Source organism: Acyrthosiphon pisum, chromosome X, assembly GCF_005508785.2.
Source record: "Acyrthosiphon pisum isolate AL4f chromosome X, pea_aphid_22Mar2018_4r6ur, whole genome shotgun sequence".
In the NCBI taxonomy this organism is placed as follows: Eukaryota; Metazoa; Arthropoda; class Insecta; order Hemiptera; family Aphididae; genus Acyrthosiphon; species Acyrthosiphon pisum.
Genome location: NC_042493.1, coordinates 10,516,862 through 10,537,300, shown reverse-complemented (window position 1 = coordinate 10,537,300; position 20,439 = coordinate 10,516,862). Strand labels below are relative to the sequence as shown.

Below are 20,439 nucleotides of genomic sequence, written 5' to 3'. Positions count from 1 at the left end.
CCGATCTAACGTGTAACTAAATGTTACAATGTAATCTGTTAATTATGATGGTATGTAATTGCTAATAATTTAATTTTTTGTTTCTTATTACAGGTAAATATATGAATACATGTAATCGTTATTCAAGACAAAATAAAAAATTCGAAAATCAAGCTGTCGTTTGCAAATACAGTTTATTTTAAATTGTAAGTATAATATTAAATTATGAAAAAGTGTACGATAATGACGGGTTTGGTATGATATAATTATTTAAATATAAGTACTGTGCGACAGGGCTGCACACGAAACCTTTTGAAAAGATAAAAAGATGAGAGAGTTTAAACAACGGTATTATATGTATAATATTATTCTTGGGTATACTTGAAACTTCTAAAGTATACTATTATATATCTATGATAGTATCACGGTTTGTTGTTGATGTATAACGCGTTATAAGTACCTAATAGATATTATGATATGATTAATTTGGAATTTATTATAGGTACCTATTATAGGTCAATTTTTTTTAAATACTATAGACTATAATATAATATTATGCCTTATACCTAGACTGACATACCGTCTCCGCTCAGAATCGTTTTTCTTATACAATGATATTATATCATTGAATTCAAATTTAATACCATCCATTATACAGTGACCCACTTGTAACCTACTATACAGTAGAGCGAAATCCACTTACCCACCTTTTTTTAATCCTGATACAGCAACTATAGTTCCAATTTTAATATTTGGATGATAAATAAAATCATTTTAGGAAGGTACATAAATTAATTTTTCCCTTAGGTAAATATTTTTTGTTTCATTAGTATTCTTTACATTAAATAGCAAACAGATACTTACATAATGTTTATCAAACTTTATGGGATATAAAACGTAATTTTTTCGGGAAATATTTAAGTTCCTACTAATAATAAAAGTTTAAAATGTATATGCTTATACATTTTTTGCTGAGCTTTATCTGAGTATTTACCGCATAATTAAATTAATGTAAACATATTTTCAAATGTGAGAACATTAAATATACAATATGTTAATAAGCTTCGTGAAATGTACAACCTAGTTTCACTATAATAATTTAAAGGACGTCATATTACGCCGGAGGTGTTAATAATTTACATTACTAATTTAGAGAAAATTAATTAATTTGTTAATAATACATTTTGCTATAAAATATATAGCACTGTTGTCTAAAACGTCAATATGTGTAATATAGATGGAGTAAAGAGGTTATTAGAAAATGATATTATTTAATTTGTGCCACGCGTGAAATCGATAAACTTTCAACATATCAAATTAAATACATTTTTGATCGTTGAATTAAACCCGATATTCATTGATTATTAACTATTCTACTGATAACAATATTATATGAACATAAGTTTTTTTTTATTGTTTTTCCTAATGCTTTAGATGTTTTTGATTTGACTGTGACCGCTTATACCTATATACAAACCCAAACAACTTACTTGCAATTTAGAGGATACTATTTTCGTGTCGTGCTCTTCGACGACAAATAATACCAAAATATATTGCTAATAATTGTTGAATAATAAAATTATACTTACAACAGTTTTCGGTTTCATCGGTTTCATCGGGACAATCTGGACTGATGTCACAGACATGATGATAAGGTATACATGTCATATTATCAGAACACAAAAAGTGTGAGTCTGTTGGACAACCGTTATCAGTAATTCCTGTAAAGTATTCTGAAAAAATACAATTATTCACATTAATATATGTATCATAGAAATATGATATTTTTGAACAAAATTAAGTTCCTACAGAAAGAGTTTACAGCAATACATTAACCCCAGTTTAAAAAAAAAAAAAATAAAAGCGACATTTACCTCTCCATTATTTTACTTCATCATTTTTATCATGATATAATATACATCAAGTCTCTATTAATTTTGAATCAATAAATTGTCAGTTGGTGGGGTATTTTTTAACTATGAATGTCACTGTCAACTGTCAACCATATTAGTGTATTAGTAATTAGTGTAATGAAGTACGGACTTCTAATTAGAACGTAACAAATAAGAAAATTACAGTGAAATTCTAAATATAAACGGTCAGTGAGCAGTAAAAGACGTTTTTTAAAAAATATACTTTTTGGTTTCTTCAAATAAAACAAAACGTAGTGCATGCATAAAATATCTCATTCGCTGTAAAACTGAAATACCACAGATTAAAAAGATGAATTTTCTGGTGGAAAAAAATGAATAGGCAGCATATAAATGTTAAGCTATAAATTACATCTTAAATAAACCCAAGCAAAGTTAACAGTCAGGTACATTGTTTATAAAAATAAAAATGTCCCTATACAAAGGTGTGAATCCAATTAGGTACTTAAAAAAACGTTTTTCTCGAGTAATAAATAGTATTTGTTTTGTTTTTTTATTCTAGTGACTTGTAATAATTGCAAGTTACCAATGGTTTTTCAAAAAAAAAAAATCTTTATTATTTATGGCCTAAATTAAGTATAACAATGAATGTGTAAATGTCTCAGAAAGCTTTAAAGAGAATTTTTTTTTAAATAATTCATGAGCCAAGATTTGTGATACATTGCAAATTTTGTATTTTTTCATTACATACTGTTTTTGTCTGATGAAACCAAAACGATTTTGTAATTTTGAAAACCATGTACAATACCACCAACTAAGCCTTCATTTTCAGTAGAATGCAAATTAATGTACTTTGCGGATTCGTGCAATATAGATTAACCATGTCAACTACAATAGTACGTTCAACACTCGACGGTAAAACAAATAATAATAATAACCAATATACTGGATAGGTAACAATAAGTGCCATTCAGGTATATACGTAGGTGTGTACCCATCACACACAAAAGTCGTTCGATGTTATAAAAGAATATTTAAAAAGACAATGATCGTAATTTATGAGTTACGATTACCTACCTACCTACGTTACCAAACAAACACAATATATTATGTTACAATATTATGGCAGTAAATCAAAATCTCCCGCTGTCCCAAAGTACGTATAATGCACGGAAAAAGGATTTTACGTTGCAGACGAAACAATTTAATCGAATATACGGCAATTATTATTCCAGCCTTAAATTAGTAAATTTTCGAACTAGTTGTTTGAATAGAATCAAAATATACACAATTAGTCATAATCATCTTGGCGTGAAACTTTTTTGATATGGGTCTGTGTGAGACGGTTTTTGTTTATGTTTATGTCTTTTTTCTTTGTTGTTTCCCACCTTTAGATTTCCAAAAATAAACACTTCTCCGTCTTTGTCAATCTTCAGCTGCTTCCTTTCAATTAGTTTTTAGGTCTATGGATTTTCCATCTTTTTCACACAATGAACTCATTTAAGACATGGCTACTTAGTAGTTAGTGGTCTATTTTCTATCGAGACTTCTTCAATTACCATTTTTATCATGATATAATTTTTCACCAGGTATGGCTAGCCAATCTTTCTAGCTTTTTTCGTGATTAATATAACATAAGTCATAATACATAGTCATTGAAAACATTTTTATAATTATTCGTTGAGTAGTCTTCTACTAGTATACTACGCTTTGTATGTCTCCTCAGCTTTTCTAAGGACCAATGTGTTGGAGCTATAATACCAGATTGACATGTCGTATCAAAGTAATAACTTTTAATTTTTACTTTTTAAGTTTTTAGATATGGTTCTGGATCTTGGATGGTTTGTCTCCATTTACTCCAATTAAAATTACTCTTGAATAACAAATATTTAAACTATTCTACTCCATACAATATAATATATTTATTTGTTGAATATATTATGTCCTTCTTCTTCTAGGCTCTTTCATTGGTGGATGACAGTATCCTTTCGACTGAGTTTCATGTACGATGAAATATTTAAATTAGGGGTGGCCAACATTTTTCCATGTTGTACCATACAGAAAAAATTAATTGAAAATGTGCAATGCAAATTAATACGGTGATTATTATAAAATTACTGGCTTTATTATAGATTCTAATCAAACAATATGTTATATTACATTATTAATATTATTTTGATACAATATCTATTAAAATAATTTTGTTATACTGTATTAGTATTAAAAACATAATTTTATAAACATTTAAAAATTATATTATGTAATTTTATTTGACGCTAGTGTGCAGCAGCGAGGCCACCCCTGCTCAAAATAATGGACATTCTTGGTTGCTGCAATTTTGTCCGCTTTTCAGAGGGTTCAGTTAGTAGAAAGTTTGTAGGTCGGTTCCAATACTATTTTCACTATTTGGAGGTGTCCGTTAGGAGAAGTTTCACTGTATTTAGTTTTTCTTTATTAATTATGATTAACTATTTACCCACAGCATACATCAATTTCTAACAGTTTTTCCATCTTTTCCACATTATATCCTAAATTAGAAATGTTATCCGCATAGGCCAGGTCATTGACTGACCATGATAGAACCAGGTATATTTATTTTTCTTATATCAGGTTAATGAGCACTGGGAATAGTGTTAAGGATTAAATGTTAAGTAATTGTATTACGTTATCCATCAAGTACCTAATAATATTCTCTCTCCAAACCATAAAAATTAAAATAAAAAAAAGAAATGTTTTAATTAGTGTGATTGTTATGGGTTTCAAGTCTGTTATACTGTACATTCGACGTACCTATACCTATTTATTAATAGGATTTGAATCTATATGTATTTACCATTCAATATCTTACTTATCCAAATTTAGTCTTAGAAAATGTTTACCTACAGAGTACACACATAAATTGTACGAGTACCTACATAATCAATACCTATTCACTGTGTTATATGGATGAATAAAATAAATAAGGAGTATTAAGCTATGAGAATGAATGATAAATTTCATTATCGTCATTAATTCGTACAAATGGAATAAAGTAAATTAACGTACGTAATATTTATATAATATATATTTTAATGTATATAACAATAATAATGCATTCTTATATATTATTTAACTTTAACTGTTTTTAATAATAAATATTATTCATTATTAATTAAGATATAGTGTAGTTTCTATAATTACCTGGTAAACAATCTTCTAGTCTAATATCATCAATGGCGACATGTGACCCAGGCTTGATATTTATTTCAATAATAACTTGTCTTGTCTGTCGACCCAACAATATTTTTTTTTTCTCCCAAAATCTAAAAAATAACAAACATTTTTCAATGCTATGGCATTTTCAGTTATTTATTTTAAGTATAATAACCGTCAATTTCTGAAAAAAAAAGATTAATTTCTATGTATAACAGTTTGTGAGTAGCATGTGGGTGCATATATAATGAAAAATATAAAAATTACATCCCTACTCGTGAATTAACTGTGGTAGTATGGATTGTAATATATAGATACTTAAATAAATATTTTATAAAAATGCTTAATATTTATTTATACTATTATATAACAATCTAATAGAAGACTATCTAATACCTCAGACAAAAAATGATTAAAATTAATATGTAAATAAACTACACAACAAATAACAAGATAATAAATAATTCAGAGTCTCAAGTTGATGTCAATCGTTTTGTCTGTGGGTAAAGGATTTTTTTTTTTAATCGTCAATTGATGGTTCATAGATACTTAATAATAACAAAAACCATTAGCCTTTTTATATATCAACAGATTATTTTTAGTTTTTTTTACTGTTATTGAGACTACTATTGTCTATTCTAAACAATATTAGTACATATTTTGTATATGATATTATATTGGACCAATACCAATAATACTTAAACAAGATCATTTTAAATAACTCGTGGGATCATAAACACTTAATAAAAGTGCAATATTATAAGTTTAATTATTTATATAGAACATAAGTTATTACAATTACATTTGTCTGGTTAATAGAATAAATAAATTTATGAAATATAATACGATTCCCCAAAATTCTAATCCTTAAGAGGATGTCACACCGAAATTGTTATCTCCGTTCAACAATTCAATAACTTCATAGAAAACTATTTAGCAGCTTTAATTTCGTATTTTTACCTTTAGTAATATAGTGAATTGATCAACTATCATTGCAGTATTTATATTTTTAATCGAGTTATAGTAATTTTTTTATTATAAATATAACTTTTTCATACTCGTTTGCTTAAAAATTAATATATCGTAGAAAGCCAAGTGAAAATATAAATATTTTCTTATTTCCAAGATTGATATTAGGTAAATGTACTATAATAGTTTATTTTAAACTGGAATCGATAAATTTTCCTTATGTGGTCGATATGTCAGATTTACTCTGTGGTCCTGTGCTGTCGGACCTTTCCACTGACATGGTCAAGAGGATTAGGACTCTGCAAGAGGCTGAAGAATCATACAGAGTCTTCTATAAATTTGACTAGAGGACATTTTGTACGTTTAATGGAGGATAAAGAGAGTGCGAGGCAACTCACGGAAAGTCAGATTATATGAAGATCATATATTTTTGAAATTTTTTTTTTATCATATTATGTAAATTATCTTAGCTCTGGCCAACGTGTATGATATAATAATATATTTGTATTTGTATGTATATTCTTTACAATATCTCCATATTATCCTTATCATCTATAATCACCTATAATTATCTCCTTCTCTTTGTTGAGTGGAAATTGGGCCAGAGCTTATATTTGTCACCAACTGGTATGATGGTATACACCACATACACCATTTGGTACCAGGAAAACTCACTACCGAACGGTTAAAAAAAGGTTTAAATAATATAAAAATGTACATTTACTGTGGGTATAAATAATTTAAAATTCACCGCAAATAGGATTTTTAAGTGACTGTTTATTGTCACACGCATAGGTACACATCACATATACATGATGATTATATTTTGTAATAATTTTAAAAATTGTAAGTTTTCTGTCTGTATAATGTTATCCTGTTAATATTAATTGTTCCTGTCGTTCGATCATGAATGCAACTCTACCCATTATAATTATTGATGTTATAAATTAATAAATATAATATGACGTTACAGTTGTGCAAAAGGTGAGTCTCTAAAATAAAAAGCTGTTTGTAGGTAACCAATTTGGATATTTTTTTTAAAAAAGGTTTTTTATATTCTTAATAAGGTTTTTACCTAAAGAAAAATTGGAAAAATTGCTCGCAAAATTTTAGAAAAACTGATTCTTTTTTCACACGGATTTTTATATAGGTAAATAGTTTTTTGTTTATAAATGAAGGGCTACATAAAATATAATTGTTATTATGATCGGATAGTATAATAATTTCTTTTGAAGCCATTGTTTTTGTTAGCTTATGGACTCGATTATTCATATTCAATTGTTCCTTGATTTGTTTTGATGTCTCATTTGATGCATATTATGGTCATTGTTTTAAATTTCCCGTTATTCTAGAGGACGTAACTGACGTGTTTGAGATGACCGATTACGTTGAACTTTTATGTTCTCTTCGAACATGTAGTTCTATGTAGTTCAATTAGATCGAAAAATTGTTTGTTTAGTAGCTTTGCGAGTATATAGTGACCTAAATTGCTTCGTTTTATTGACGATGTTATATGCGTATGGCGATCCTTAGAATCACAACTACACTGAAAATATTTATATCTGTATCTATCGATTTGAAAAAAAGAATACAGCAAACATCATGAAAGGTGGTTAGCAGATCACGGTTGTTAATTGGCGGTGATGGCCAGTGTAGTGACGGTGAAATCTTATTACCAAGTGGGTGAAAAATATAATGACTATATCCAGTCATAATAACAATAACCTAACCTGGTAACCATCAAAACAAATTTATAGAAAAATAACATTGCAAAAAGGCAGTTTTTTCCTGAATTTTCCAATTTTCTGAGCAACTTTTCCAATTTTCTTTCCGTAAAAAACCATTATTAAAAACATTATTAAAATATTTTTAAAAATTAATCTAAATCAGTTCAGACGTTCTCGATTAATGCGGTTACTAACAAACATCTTTTTATCCTTATTGCAACATGTGATTTATTCCCTCATGTGTGTCAGGAAATATTAAAAACAATAACAACTCTAATTATTGTAAACATAGTTCCGATTTGTACAAAATTATTGAATAATAATAAATGCTTTTTAAAATTATATCATGAACCACTCCGTACATGCCAGCAAAGCACTAAAATTCTTTATTAATTATTATAGCTATATATATACAGTGTTCGGACTTATCTAGATAAATTTATCTAGATGAATATCTAGATAATTATTTGTTCATCTTAGATAATTTTTTTACTTATCTGAATAAATTCATCTAGATACATTTTTATTGAAAAAAATCGCGAAATTGTACTAAATTTTTAAATATTTATACAGATTCTCAAACAAAGTTTATGGTGTATAGATAATGCAATTATTTTTATTTATATCATTATTATTATTATGTTCCTAGTGCCCAACTAAAATATACCAAAATGTATATAAATCCATTTAAAAAATAATTGTATCTTTTTTTTTATTCAGATAAAAACGTATTTATCTTTATCTTTATCTAGATAAAGAAATACTTATCTAATCCAAACACATATATATATAGCTATAATATACACTATATCTCTATATAATTATAATATAATAAAATATCACAGGGTTGAGAGATAATCAACATTCCGAAACTATTAGCTGTTATATTACTATATACAATATTAATACTCTGACCGGTTAAACTTTCAGTTAGGTTATGGGTGGATTTGGAAAATTGATGAATGTGTTTGACATTAAAACAATTTATTAAGTTCAAAAGTTTTCAAATTAAAATGTGTAGTCATTAATTAGTATTTAAATATTTATTAGCTGTTCATAATATTAAGAAATTAGATTAATCGTTAATAATATCATATATGTATAAGTGTATAATGGTAGTACATAATATAACTATAACTATAAACTATAAAAGTTGATTTTTAGTGGTATTAAAAAACTGAATTCAAATTATTATGAACTGTTGAGCAAGTAGCACCAAATCTCCGTATTTAGAATGCAAATGTGACAGATGTCCTATTTTTTTAATATTAAAACGTCATGTAAAATTAAAACGATATTTAAAAAAAATTTCTCCAGTTCTTACGACGGCGCTGTTCTAATTTACAGTACTTCCGGGTTAGTGTGAATTAAAAAAATTGCATTCGTTCACGATGTTCATTCGGATTATTACAACTAACACGACATCAGAGTTTATTTTGTGTAACGAGTAATATCTTCAAATTTATTCTATACTATTCTATGTTTTCAAGAGCACGATCACAAAAGGTGAAATTCAAAATGTGGTTTTGCAATGGCATTTAAAAGTATCACCTTGTACATTGGCAATTTACATGTTATTATAATCTGTTAGTAAATTAATTGTGATTAGTAAGTCCCTGCGAAGGGGGACGCCACACCACCACTTTCCGACCTAAGTAATTGTACCTACTGTATTTGACAAAGGTGGTTTAGCTAATGAAAATAATTAACTCATGTAGAACACAAGATCATTAAGTTAGAAGTTAATAATAAATTAACAAATAATACATTTATCTCGCTAAGTTTAAAGCTGGTTTTGAAAAACTACTAAATTCACTAACTTTAGAAAAAGTCAATTTATTTTTTTTAATTAGTGCCACGCGTATCACATAAGTATTATTATTTTATTAGGAAACAGAATAAAAATATAGTATGAACATTACTACTATATTATTAGATTTTTTTTTATAAAATAATTAAAAGCAGGGCTTACATTTGAAAAAAAAATTCCTTTTTATGTTATTTACTTTTAAAACGTTCCACAATTTTTGCATATATCATTATTTATAATTAAAACGTTATTCAACTTTTGCGTTTATCGTTTTTTAAAGTAGTGTTAATGCCTATTAAATTTAAAAATAATAACTATAATGCGGGTAGGTAATGTCCCGGATACGGAATAAAATAATAATATAATCAATTCTTAGATTGTTTGCATGAAATAAATATTTCTACAAAATCAATAGACCTTTTAAATAAATAGAATTTAAAATATTTGTTATTTTTCGTTTAATGATATTCTATAAATTATGTTTTGCTTTATGTTATATTATAATATATTTTTTCAATTGTTTTTTTTTTTGTTTTGCTGTATTTAGTTATTTTTGATTATATTGAATTACGTTTACAAATTCCAATAGTTTTATGTCAAATATAATTTGCAAACCCTAATTAAAACCAACATTATTTGAAACGTTTTTGATTTTCATTTAATGTATTATTTTTAAATCAAACCGAAAAAAGCACAGCTATTAATTCAACCGTCAATTAAACTAATTAAGTTAAAAGTTAATACACTTTTTAGCTTTACTCAAACTTTTCAACTAGTTAACCTTTGGGTATTATATGGTAGTCACGATTATCGCGGTAATCCAAAAGCCTTGGATCACCTGCTAACACAAAAACAAAATCGAGGTAATCTCGGTACCTACCTAAAATCCGATTTTATGCAGGTTTTCGCGATAACCTAGGGGTACCTGATAATATTCTATTAAACGTATCGTTATATTCATATTTTTTATGGCCAATTAAAAATAATAATTGTTTTGTGCTTTTTGACGGGTGCAATTTGTGCGCGTTATAACAATATATAATGTTTACAACACGTCGTCGAGCCGCCGTCGATGCGTTGATTATGGTTGCATAAGGGTGGTTTTACACTTACATGGGGGAGTTGTTTTCGACATTATCCTGAATTAATGACGTATAATTCTCGGTCTTTAGCATTATCGACACTTGACTGGGCACCGAGACGTTAGTGTGCATTTGAAATGACAGCGAACACCCGTTGTTGTCGAACACGCCGACCGTGTAGTACGGGCTCCTTATGTAGATATGTGGTGTGTCTTCGTGACCGTAAATGAATAAAAAATTCCCTGCGAACAAACAGATAGCGATTAATAACGTTATAACAGTCGAATTATATCGGTAAGACTGTTTATTTTTTTTTAAAACCAAGCCGCGGGCTGGTTAATACTCGGGAAGCCTAACCGTTTTTCGAGGAAAAACGAGAATTTTGAAAGTTTTGGGTTCAGAATGATGTAAAACCATCAAAATCATGAAACTTTTGGTTTACAGACGTTTCAAACCGACATCGCAATAAATGTCTTAAAAAGCGTATTTTTGACACGTTTTTAGACTTACAAAGTTATAATATTTTCAATACCTTTTCAGTCTTATTTTGTATTCTAACGAATTTTATATACTTATATAAAAATCGGTGCTTTTACATAATGACGCCGAATTCTCAGTCCCCTTTCATAAATAGCATCGGAAAATTTGGTCAATACAATACCTATATAATGATCACATTTATAGTACATATTCAATCATTCTTCCAGTGATATATTATTATTTAATTCTTATTACAATGTTTTCTGTACAGTTAAAAAGTCTTAAAAACTCATAAAAATAGTTATTTCACCAAAATAGTTCATTTTTTTTGTAACTAATATAAAATCAGTGATTATTTTGATATATTTAAATAATTCTTAATGAAGCTTATTAGCTATTTTATTAATTTATTATTTTTACTTTTATTTTTTTTAAGTACTGAAAACCTCATTTTCGTTGTTGGAACCTAGACAAAAAAAATTTGGTTTTATAGATTATCAACTTTTGATTTATCATTGATTCTACGACCAACATAATAATAACATTTGTGAGCACCATCTGCAGCTAGACATCAAGTTCCTACAAATCTGCAATACCATACTATTTTTTTTCTATATTTAGATGTGTTACCTGGTACCTACATTTGTGGTGAATTAAAATTTGATTTAAATAATATCAAAATTGACTAGACAAATATTGAGGTAATCAATGAACCGGCTAGAGTACGATTATAATATTATAATTATTATACAACGCTCTAAATTACTGTTTTGCCATGAAAAACACAATCAAATAAGCGCTTGCTCTCACAAAAGATATATTATGTTTTTTATTTCTTATAAAATTATGTTTTTATATGCGAATCAATTTTGTATTAAATTTATGACTATTCTAACATTAATATTTATTTTCTGTTGCTTTATATTATTGTTGTTACCTTGGAGGATTCGATACCGAAGGTTTTCAAGGAGTTAAATATAGTCAATTTTCTAAGTATGTGCGTGCTTGTTTTGCAAATGTGAGCGTTGTAAGTGTTCATTAGTGTGGTGTAAAAGAAATAGTGGAGCACTCGCACAAGTGCACGCACATGTCAATAATATGCTACATGAATAATAATTGTTTTATTTTTTTTTGTCTAAAAGAATAAATCTTTTGTCAACATTGTATCAACTAACCTATACATTAGAAACTATCCTGAACAAAATATTTATCATTTATCTTAATTAAAATGTTTTCAGATTTTTATCTCATATTATATCTTAATCCAGATATATGTTGTGATTTCTGTTTCCAACGCTGATTGAAATTATTAATTTTAGATATTAACATATCACATCGATGATATTATTATTTTTTTCAAATAGCAAAGTATCCAGTTTGTAATACTATTGCAATAGGTATTGACAAATTCTCGTTTTATCGTGAAAATATGCATATATCGTGGTGTGAAAACTAAAAATTTGATAAGATGTTAAGAACTATGGTATAACATTTTTGGGTTTGGGGTAGGTATATTATTCATGTTTAACCTGCAGCAGATTTTGATGTACTGAAGGCTTAAGTTCAACATAAGTCTCGAGCAGTAATATATTATGCAAATAATACAAGTTCTAGATTCCGGTAATCGTATTATATGAAGTTAATTTTGGTTACACTAACGGTATTAAATGATGACGATACTGTAATTTTGAAAAGTGAAACGTATCTACAAATAATCTGAACGTCCAAGCAGATCAGATGGCATCAAGTACCTACAGAAGTGTACAAAAAATAAGAATAAACTCGGTAATAACCGTTGACTTGTAATTGTTTCAAACGTGCCGAGGAATCCTTCAGCAATATAATACCGCGTTGTGCAGCAGCCGGTTTGTACCACAAATTTTCGATTACAATTACTCAATATGGAAGCAGACAACGTCTTAATGCCGAGGACGATACTAAATAAGACAACAGGCATTTGTGTGAATCGGACGTTTGTGGTATCCCATCGAAGGCTTTTGTTTCATCTCCACGGTGATCAAATTCTGGCAAAATCTACATCCAATTTAATATAATTATAATAGCATTAATTTGATATAAAAACGACAGCCGTAGGTATATGATAAAGTTCCGTGAATGACTTAGTGCACGTTTAAGACCGATAAAATTCAAAGGCATTTGTAGTGATCCTTGAGGCCATACACCATAGAGTGACATCAAATAGTGTTGCAAATATTCCTATGTAGTGTTTAAAGGTACCGCGTTATACTGCTTGCTGCAGCAGGCACTCCTTTACTCGAATCACATTACCATTTTAGTGACGGAGTTTTTAGTAAGCCCCCCTCCCCCTCAGGCCTAGTCCCTCAGTGTTTAGTCGCCCCAGTCTTAAGACACACTGATCCCACCACATTTTAGTTATAAGATCGTAAATATTTTTGGACTCATATTAAAAAATAAAAAAGTTTCACGAGCCAGGTCGGAGAAAAATAAAAATGTTATAATCATATAAAACATATTTTAATATTGTTTAATATTAATAAATTAATATTTTCCAATGCGATTTTTAATTTTTACTTACAATTTACATATCATCGTGGCTAATTCCTAATGACTAATAGTAGTGTGATCTATAAACATAAAATATATTCAATTAAATCATTTTGGGCCGGGCCGTTTGAAAAAGTCTTGGAGGTTCTATTATCGTTGGCTTCTGTCAAAACTCATAAACATCAAAATTTTAGATTTTTTTTTAAAGAGCTGTCTAGTGAATACATTTCCATTCATAATTTATGTAGAGGCACTAAACATCAAAATCTCTATAAAACCATGTTTTTTTTAGGTTTTTCTATATTCATTGTTATTGTATTGTTTTATTGTAAAATGTAATAATTCATTAAACCATTAATGTGATTGATTAGTGTTATAGCAGGGCTTAAAACCGTTTCCAAAATTATAGGTAGGTAATCGGCTCCGGTAGAACCCGAAATTTTTTTAAGAACCGGTTACCAGTTATCTTATTTTGAGATGTGCCGTTTACCGGTTACCGGTTACCTTACACCACAATAAAAAAGTGATTATCAGTTACCGATTTTTAACGGTTTCCAAAATATTTAAATAACCGCTTACCAATTTTAAGCGGTTTAAATACCGCTTTTCACATCAAGTTTTTTCGTTTTTGTTATCAACTATGAATTATTTATAATGATGTGTTTACACTTTTCATTAAATTAGTTACCGTGCCTTCGATAATTTAGCGCTGATGTAACGCTTGGTCAGCAAAACTACGCTGCTTGTGATAGATAGCGTTTTTTAATTCATCACAACCTAGCAAACCAAACAGCGGTTCCATCATGTTAGAAACATACTGGTTAGATCATAGACATAATATGTCTATGGGTTAGATGCATCATAGAATTACTGATAACACTTTATTGATATTGTTTGTAATCGAATAAACGAATCACTGAATAGCAAATAACAATAATAATAGCAGGTAATAGACAATTGTGTAATACTACGATAAGTAGTTAATAAATACCACGATTTAAGATATAGTATATCTTAAATCGTGGTAAATACTAAATCATATGATATATACTTGTATATATATATATATATATTATGTACAATGAGTACTTTGTAGGTCATAAAATATAACCATGTGTCATTGTGTCCATGTAGGCTGCATTACGGGAAACGGCCATAGGGAATTTTAGTAATATTGAATAATCAGTACAGAATACAGATATAAATATATAATTTTTAATTTAAAATATAAAATATAATATTTTATAATACGCATAAACAGTATACCATTACGGCATTACCCGTATCCGTATGACATGTATGTCTTTACTATTTTCTGTACAATTATATCATAAATAAAGAGATCTCTTTAAACTGATAAAGAGAATATTTTTCTACTAAATAAAGTATAAAAACTATAAACTGAAATAAAAATAAATAATTGGTTATTGGAACAAAGTTTTTTTTCCCCATTGTACTGGTTACCGGGTATCGCTAAAATAACGATTTTCAGAAATGTCGATTATTGGTTTTTGGGATATGAATTTATAAACTTTTGTTAATCGGTTACCGGTATCCGCTTTCCAAACTGCAGATAAATTAGATAACCGGTTTAGGGTTCGCAAAATTTACGGTTTTTGACGGTTTTCGTGAAAAACCGGTAAACGGTTTTAAGCCCTGTGTTATAGGTTTATGTTACTTAAAACAATAAAACAATATTATACTATGCTTTTATATCATAGGAAAAAATATAAACAAAATCCTAGATATACTTTTCAATTATTTAAAACACTATTTACCAAAAAGTTTTACCGACAATGAGATTTGGCAAGGATCCGACGATAGTATGTAGTATGTATTGCTGTTGTTGTACAAATGAAAAACATAAATAATTTGTTCTCCGAACGTGGAAGTAAAGATATTAGGTGATCGGTTTTCAGATGTTGTGCCATAATTTCGGTCGAAGTTTTAAGCAATTACAATAATAATATAATTCGTTTAAATCTGTCACGCATATATTATGAATATATTATAATCATTCAAACAAGTTGAATAATGAAATCTGACATTCAGTACCTATGTAGTTATCTTGCTTTGGCCACGAGCACGATATAATATTATGAAATTATTATTTTATTTTCAATTGATATGATATTATCATTATTATTATTATTATTATTATTATTAAACTAGGTACGGCAATTCGTATGTTCACTTGAACGAATAAGAAACATAAAATATAAATAATAATATTAATATGGGAAAGAGTATTCATTTATTATATTTTATTTATGATTATTGCGATACTGCTCAGACGTCTGAAGACATCATTGAAATTGAATTTTGAAATTCTACGAATATATTTATACTTATGGGCAGTAAAGTTAGTATAAGTACCAATAGGTAACGATATATAATTTCTAATTGGCACTTATACCATTCCCAATGAAAATTATTTAGTATACGCCTTTGTGATGATAACTCATATATCATATTATTATAACTTAGGTACTATTGGATGGCTTTCGTTAGCACGTTTTTATTGCCACGAATGACATACATTCATATAAATATTATCAATCATAGTATTACAAGAGGTACAAATTGCCGTGCGCTCCATGTTCACTGTATTTGTAGGTATTGCATATGTTATAAAGTTTTAATGATTTATGATAAATTCACATAAGTTATTCGTGCTATACAAGTACATCAAGTATATATACTATTATATATTAAGATGTATTATAATATACTCAATGATATTTTAATATAGTTTGAAACGGTATACGCGCTGGGTGAGATACCACCTAGTATAAAGTGAGAACGCTTGCAGTGTTTAGTATGTAAATAGTTGATTTATTTTTATGAATATATTACAATATGAGGTTGAGAAATGTCGACCTGGCGGCGATCGGGGTTCTATTACAAATTTGGGAATATTTTTAACATATTTATAATATTTATAATATTTATAACAAATACATATACATATATATATATACAATATACATATACATATACATATATACATATTATACATATACATATACATATACTTATACATATACACAGGGGCGGATTTACCCATAGGCCACCAAGGCACGTGCCTAGGGTGCAATATTTTTTGGGGCGCAATTTTTAGTTAATTTTTACTTTTTAGTATTTAATAATTTCATAATTATGTTTATCTAAATTTATATTTTATATTAATTTTTTTCGTATACAACTTGCATGAAACATTGCATGAATGGCTCACGTAGTCACGTCGCAGTAACGTTTTAATATATAAGCTATAATAACCTTGCCGTTTAAGTTTAATTCTGCGACCGGCGTGCGCCGCCACCGCTAGAGCCTAGAGGTTCGACATCGACACCCTCGACGAGGCAGTTGCCGACGTCGCGTATGTTAATACATGGGAGGTGGTATACGGGTGTGCGGCGTAAACACATACAATATTGTGAATGGCGCATGCGCAAAACGCCAGCCAAGGCAGTCAAATAAACTGCCTCGGGCCGCCGGGTACATTGTATATAGCCACCTAGCTAGGTGGGGGACAGCTCGCACAGTGCTTACTGGAATGACCCAACTCACCCCGCACCCGGCACCATAGTTAGAATACTGTATTGTATTGTATTGCTTATAGTCTTCTCCAGTTTTAGTTGGATATTAGTGCTCCATATGCTTGGCTGGCGTAAGTGATTATGGTTTTGATATACATTTTGTCTATGTTGAACTTGGTTCGAACTGGAATCGGACTGCAGTGGTTGAGCACGGGGTATAGTACTGATCGAGTGTGTCTTACTTTTCATATAGTTTCAGCGTCGTGTCAGTTAAATCGTAGTCCACTATCAAGGTGGACTCCAAGGTATTTGACTGTGAGTTTCCAGTTTATCTTCTGGTTGTGGAGTAATGTTGGTGTCATGATTTTTAGGCCTCTTCTCCCGAATTTTATCACTAGGGTACCCAAACAGTCCATATCTGTCCAAGGGCGCGTACAGTTGATAGGACCCGGCGCTAATTCCGTCATCCCATGTGAGCTTAACAGTTCCCGTCTTAGTACACACTGTTAGCTTGGGTATTGATGGCGGCATCTTCCAAGCATTATTGATCTTATGTTTTGGTGGATATAGTAAGGGGGCATGTGGCTACAGGTCAGCGACTGACTGCACCGCTGCACCACTTTCACAGCCTGGCGACGCTTGGGTGACTTTCCGTGTAAAGCCACCACACTCTCGTTTACGGCTTCCACTCTCCTGTCGAATTCCTCATCCACCAACGGATCGACGGCAAGTCGTGAAGCCAGTACAGGTTATTATAAATATTACGATGGTTTTTAGAAAATATAATATTACCTCCGTGAAAACTGAATACACATATCTACTCGAATACGATAAATTTTTATTATTTTTTTAAGCAGATTTAAGATTTTCCATTACAACGAATCATATATTTATTAAGCCTAGTTTAAAATGTTCTGCGGGCATCCAAACCATCTACCCTGGTGGGTCTTGTTATGGTTAGAATTAGCACGGAAGGTAGAGTCTTTCGACATACCACGTAAATCTACCCTGATGGGTCTTACTACGATTTGGATGTGATAAGGAACGGTTTACGAGAGGATTTAGATGCCCTTTGTGACTTGATGTTTTTATTGACATTGATGATGATACCATGGGTCTAGAAATCTGCCACTGCCTATAATGGATCGAGACGTTTACTAGTTGGTACGGCTACGCACACCCATTAGCCCTGGCATTCCCACCGAGGTCCGAAGAACGTTTGCAACCATGATGTGGTTCAAGCCCACATCATGGTTGCAAACGTTGACCACTACGATACCTTTTTAGGGCCGTCATTAAATTTACTATGCTCTTAATCTAGTGAATTATTTTTGAATTAACTATTACAATATAATCCTATATTATTTATAATATTATATTAATGCATATTGCATATTTGTTGGTATGACATATTATTGTTCTCATACCAGTTTTTGTGTCTCCTTACCAAAAGGTCCGTGACTTATCGACCTAAAGTACTTTACGAAAATTTTATTTCACGACTATATTATGATCAAAAATTGTGATTTTGCTTTAATAAACATTTTCTTACCAGTACGTTAACATATCCAATGGCCAATAGGGTTATTCAAATTGTAAATTTTGATTAAGTGCAACATAAAAATTTATTTAGATACTTATTAATTATTTTATTTTCTATTGATAAAAAATATTTGAAAAAATATTTTGGACTATGATGAATTTCTTAAAACTTTGTTTATAGATTTTGATAGCCATAAGTTTATATAAACCTCAATGTATTAATTATTTTTTGGCTGAATAATATTGTACTATAAACAAAAACATTTGTGTACCAATTCTGTTGACCGATTAGTTTAAAAATACTATAATCAATATCAAATTTACAGGACCGCGAGTGCACATTATAAATATTAAATTATTAATTTTCTTATTATTGCATAAACTTAATATTTATTATATACATATTATATGTAGGTGTATACTGTATAGAGCATTTCCCATATTTTCACTCATGGTAATTTTAAATTTTAAATTGATACCGTTCGCTGAGAACATATTATTGATAGTATATTATGAGAAAAAAAAATTGTGATTCAATTTAGAATGTGAATGAACCAATAATTATTATTTTAAGTAATGAATAAAACGGTCTGGACTTTTTAACGAAGGGTTTTTAATTAAAATTATTAAAACGTAGGAATCGTGACAAAAATGGAAAAATTAAAAATACCGTCAAAATCTGATCTTCTTTGAAAAATATATTGTTATGGATATAATACGGATTCCAATTATAAATGAATATTTTACCATAAAAAAGGGCTATTTGAATTGTATTGAAATTATTTTTTGGGAAATTAATCAGTGGTGAACATACAAGAGATGGACTACACCTCAAACAGCTTACTAAATGGATTACTTAGAAAATGTATTTTCATTAATAAATTATGTAAAATGAATTAAAAACCGTTCTTATGGGATAGCTTTTTAAATGTCTTAAATACAGTTCATAAATTATTATTCATTAGGTAGTAATTATTACTGAAAGTCTAAAATTGAAATTCATATCATTATTAACTATGCGTTTAATTTTCGTATTTTAATAACAATCAACAGTCAATTAAAAATAATATATTTTAATATCTTCATCGTAATAATTGAGATTTAGTTTCAAAGTATTGGTAAAAACTGATTTGTATAAGCTTAATTAATATCACTCGTTGTATCAGAGTTAAAAAATGAATTATAATTGCAGTTAAAATATGTGTATCTTCATCTTACTATACATATATTATTGAAGTTTTGTTGTTTATAATTATCAGTAGGAATATTTTTGTAACAAAACGCCTATCTCATTAGTAAGTTCTGGTTTCCAAAATCACGAATACGGCAGGATTGTCACCCATCACTTGGAAAGTAATAATTGAACCATAGATCTTGTAATATATAAATAATATACCCTTATATACTTAAATAAACTTATAGAATGAATATACCAAAACGAACATACTTGGGTGTTAAAACTCAAACGCAATTATTAAACATATTACACAATACAAAAGAACATTAGGCAACGAGCATTCCTCAACGATTACATAACAATCTTTCCGAGACGTCCATACACAAAAACATGACCATATATGGACATAAAGAATCAATAAAGATAAAAAAACGCTTCGCAACACCATTACAGGATTACGTAACTGACTTCTGTCTCACTAAAAAAAACAGTTTACACCTATACATGCGAAATATACGACATTTGGTTAAATAATCAATATCATG

The 20,439-nt window shown here is 29.0% G+C and overlaps 1 protein-coding gene across 1 annotated transcript in view; it reads right to left on the bottom strand.

Annotated features, from left to right (window-relative positions):
• Positions 1-20,439, bottom strand: part of LOC100169221 (ALK tyrosine kinase receptor) — a 446,893-nt gene that overhangs the window by 79,111 nt on the left and 347,343 nt on the right. The window contains exons 3-5 of the mRNA XM_029485932.1: positions 10,662-10,872; positions 5,031-5,152; positions 1,569-1,712 (exon numbers count right to left, since the gene is read on the bottom strand). Coding sequence (XP_029341792.1) covers positions 1,569-1,712; positions 5,031-5,152; positions 10,662-10,872 — 477 coding nt within the window. The remainder of the gene's footprint in view (positions 1-1,568; positions 1,713-5,030; positions 5,153-10,661; positions 10,873-20,439) is intronic.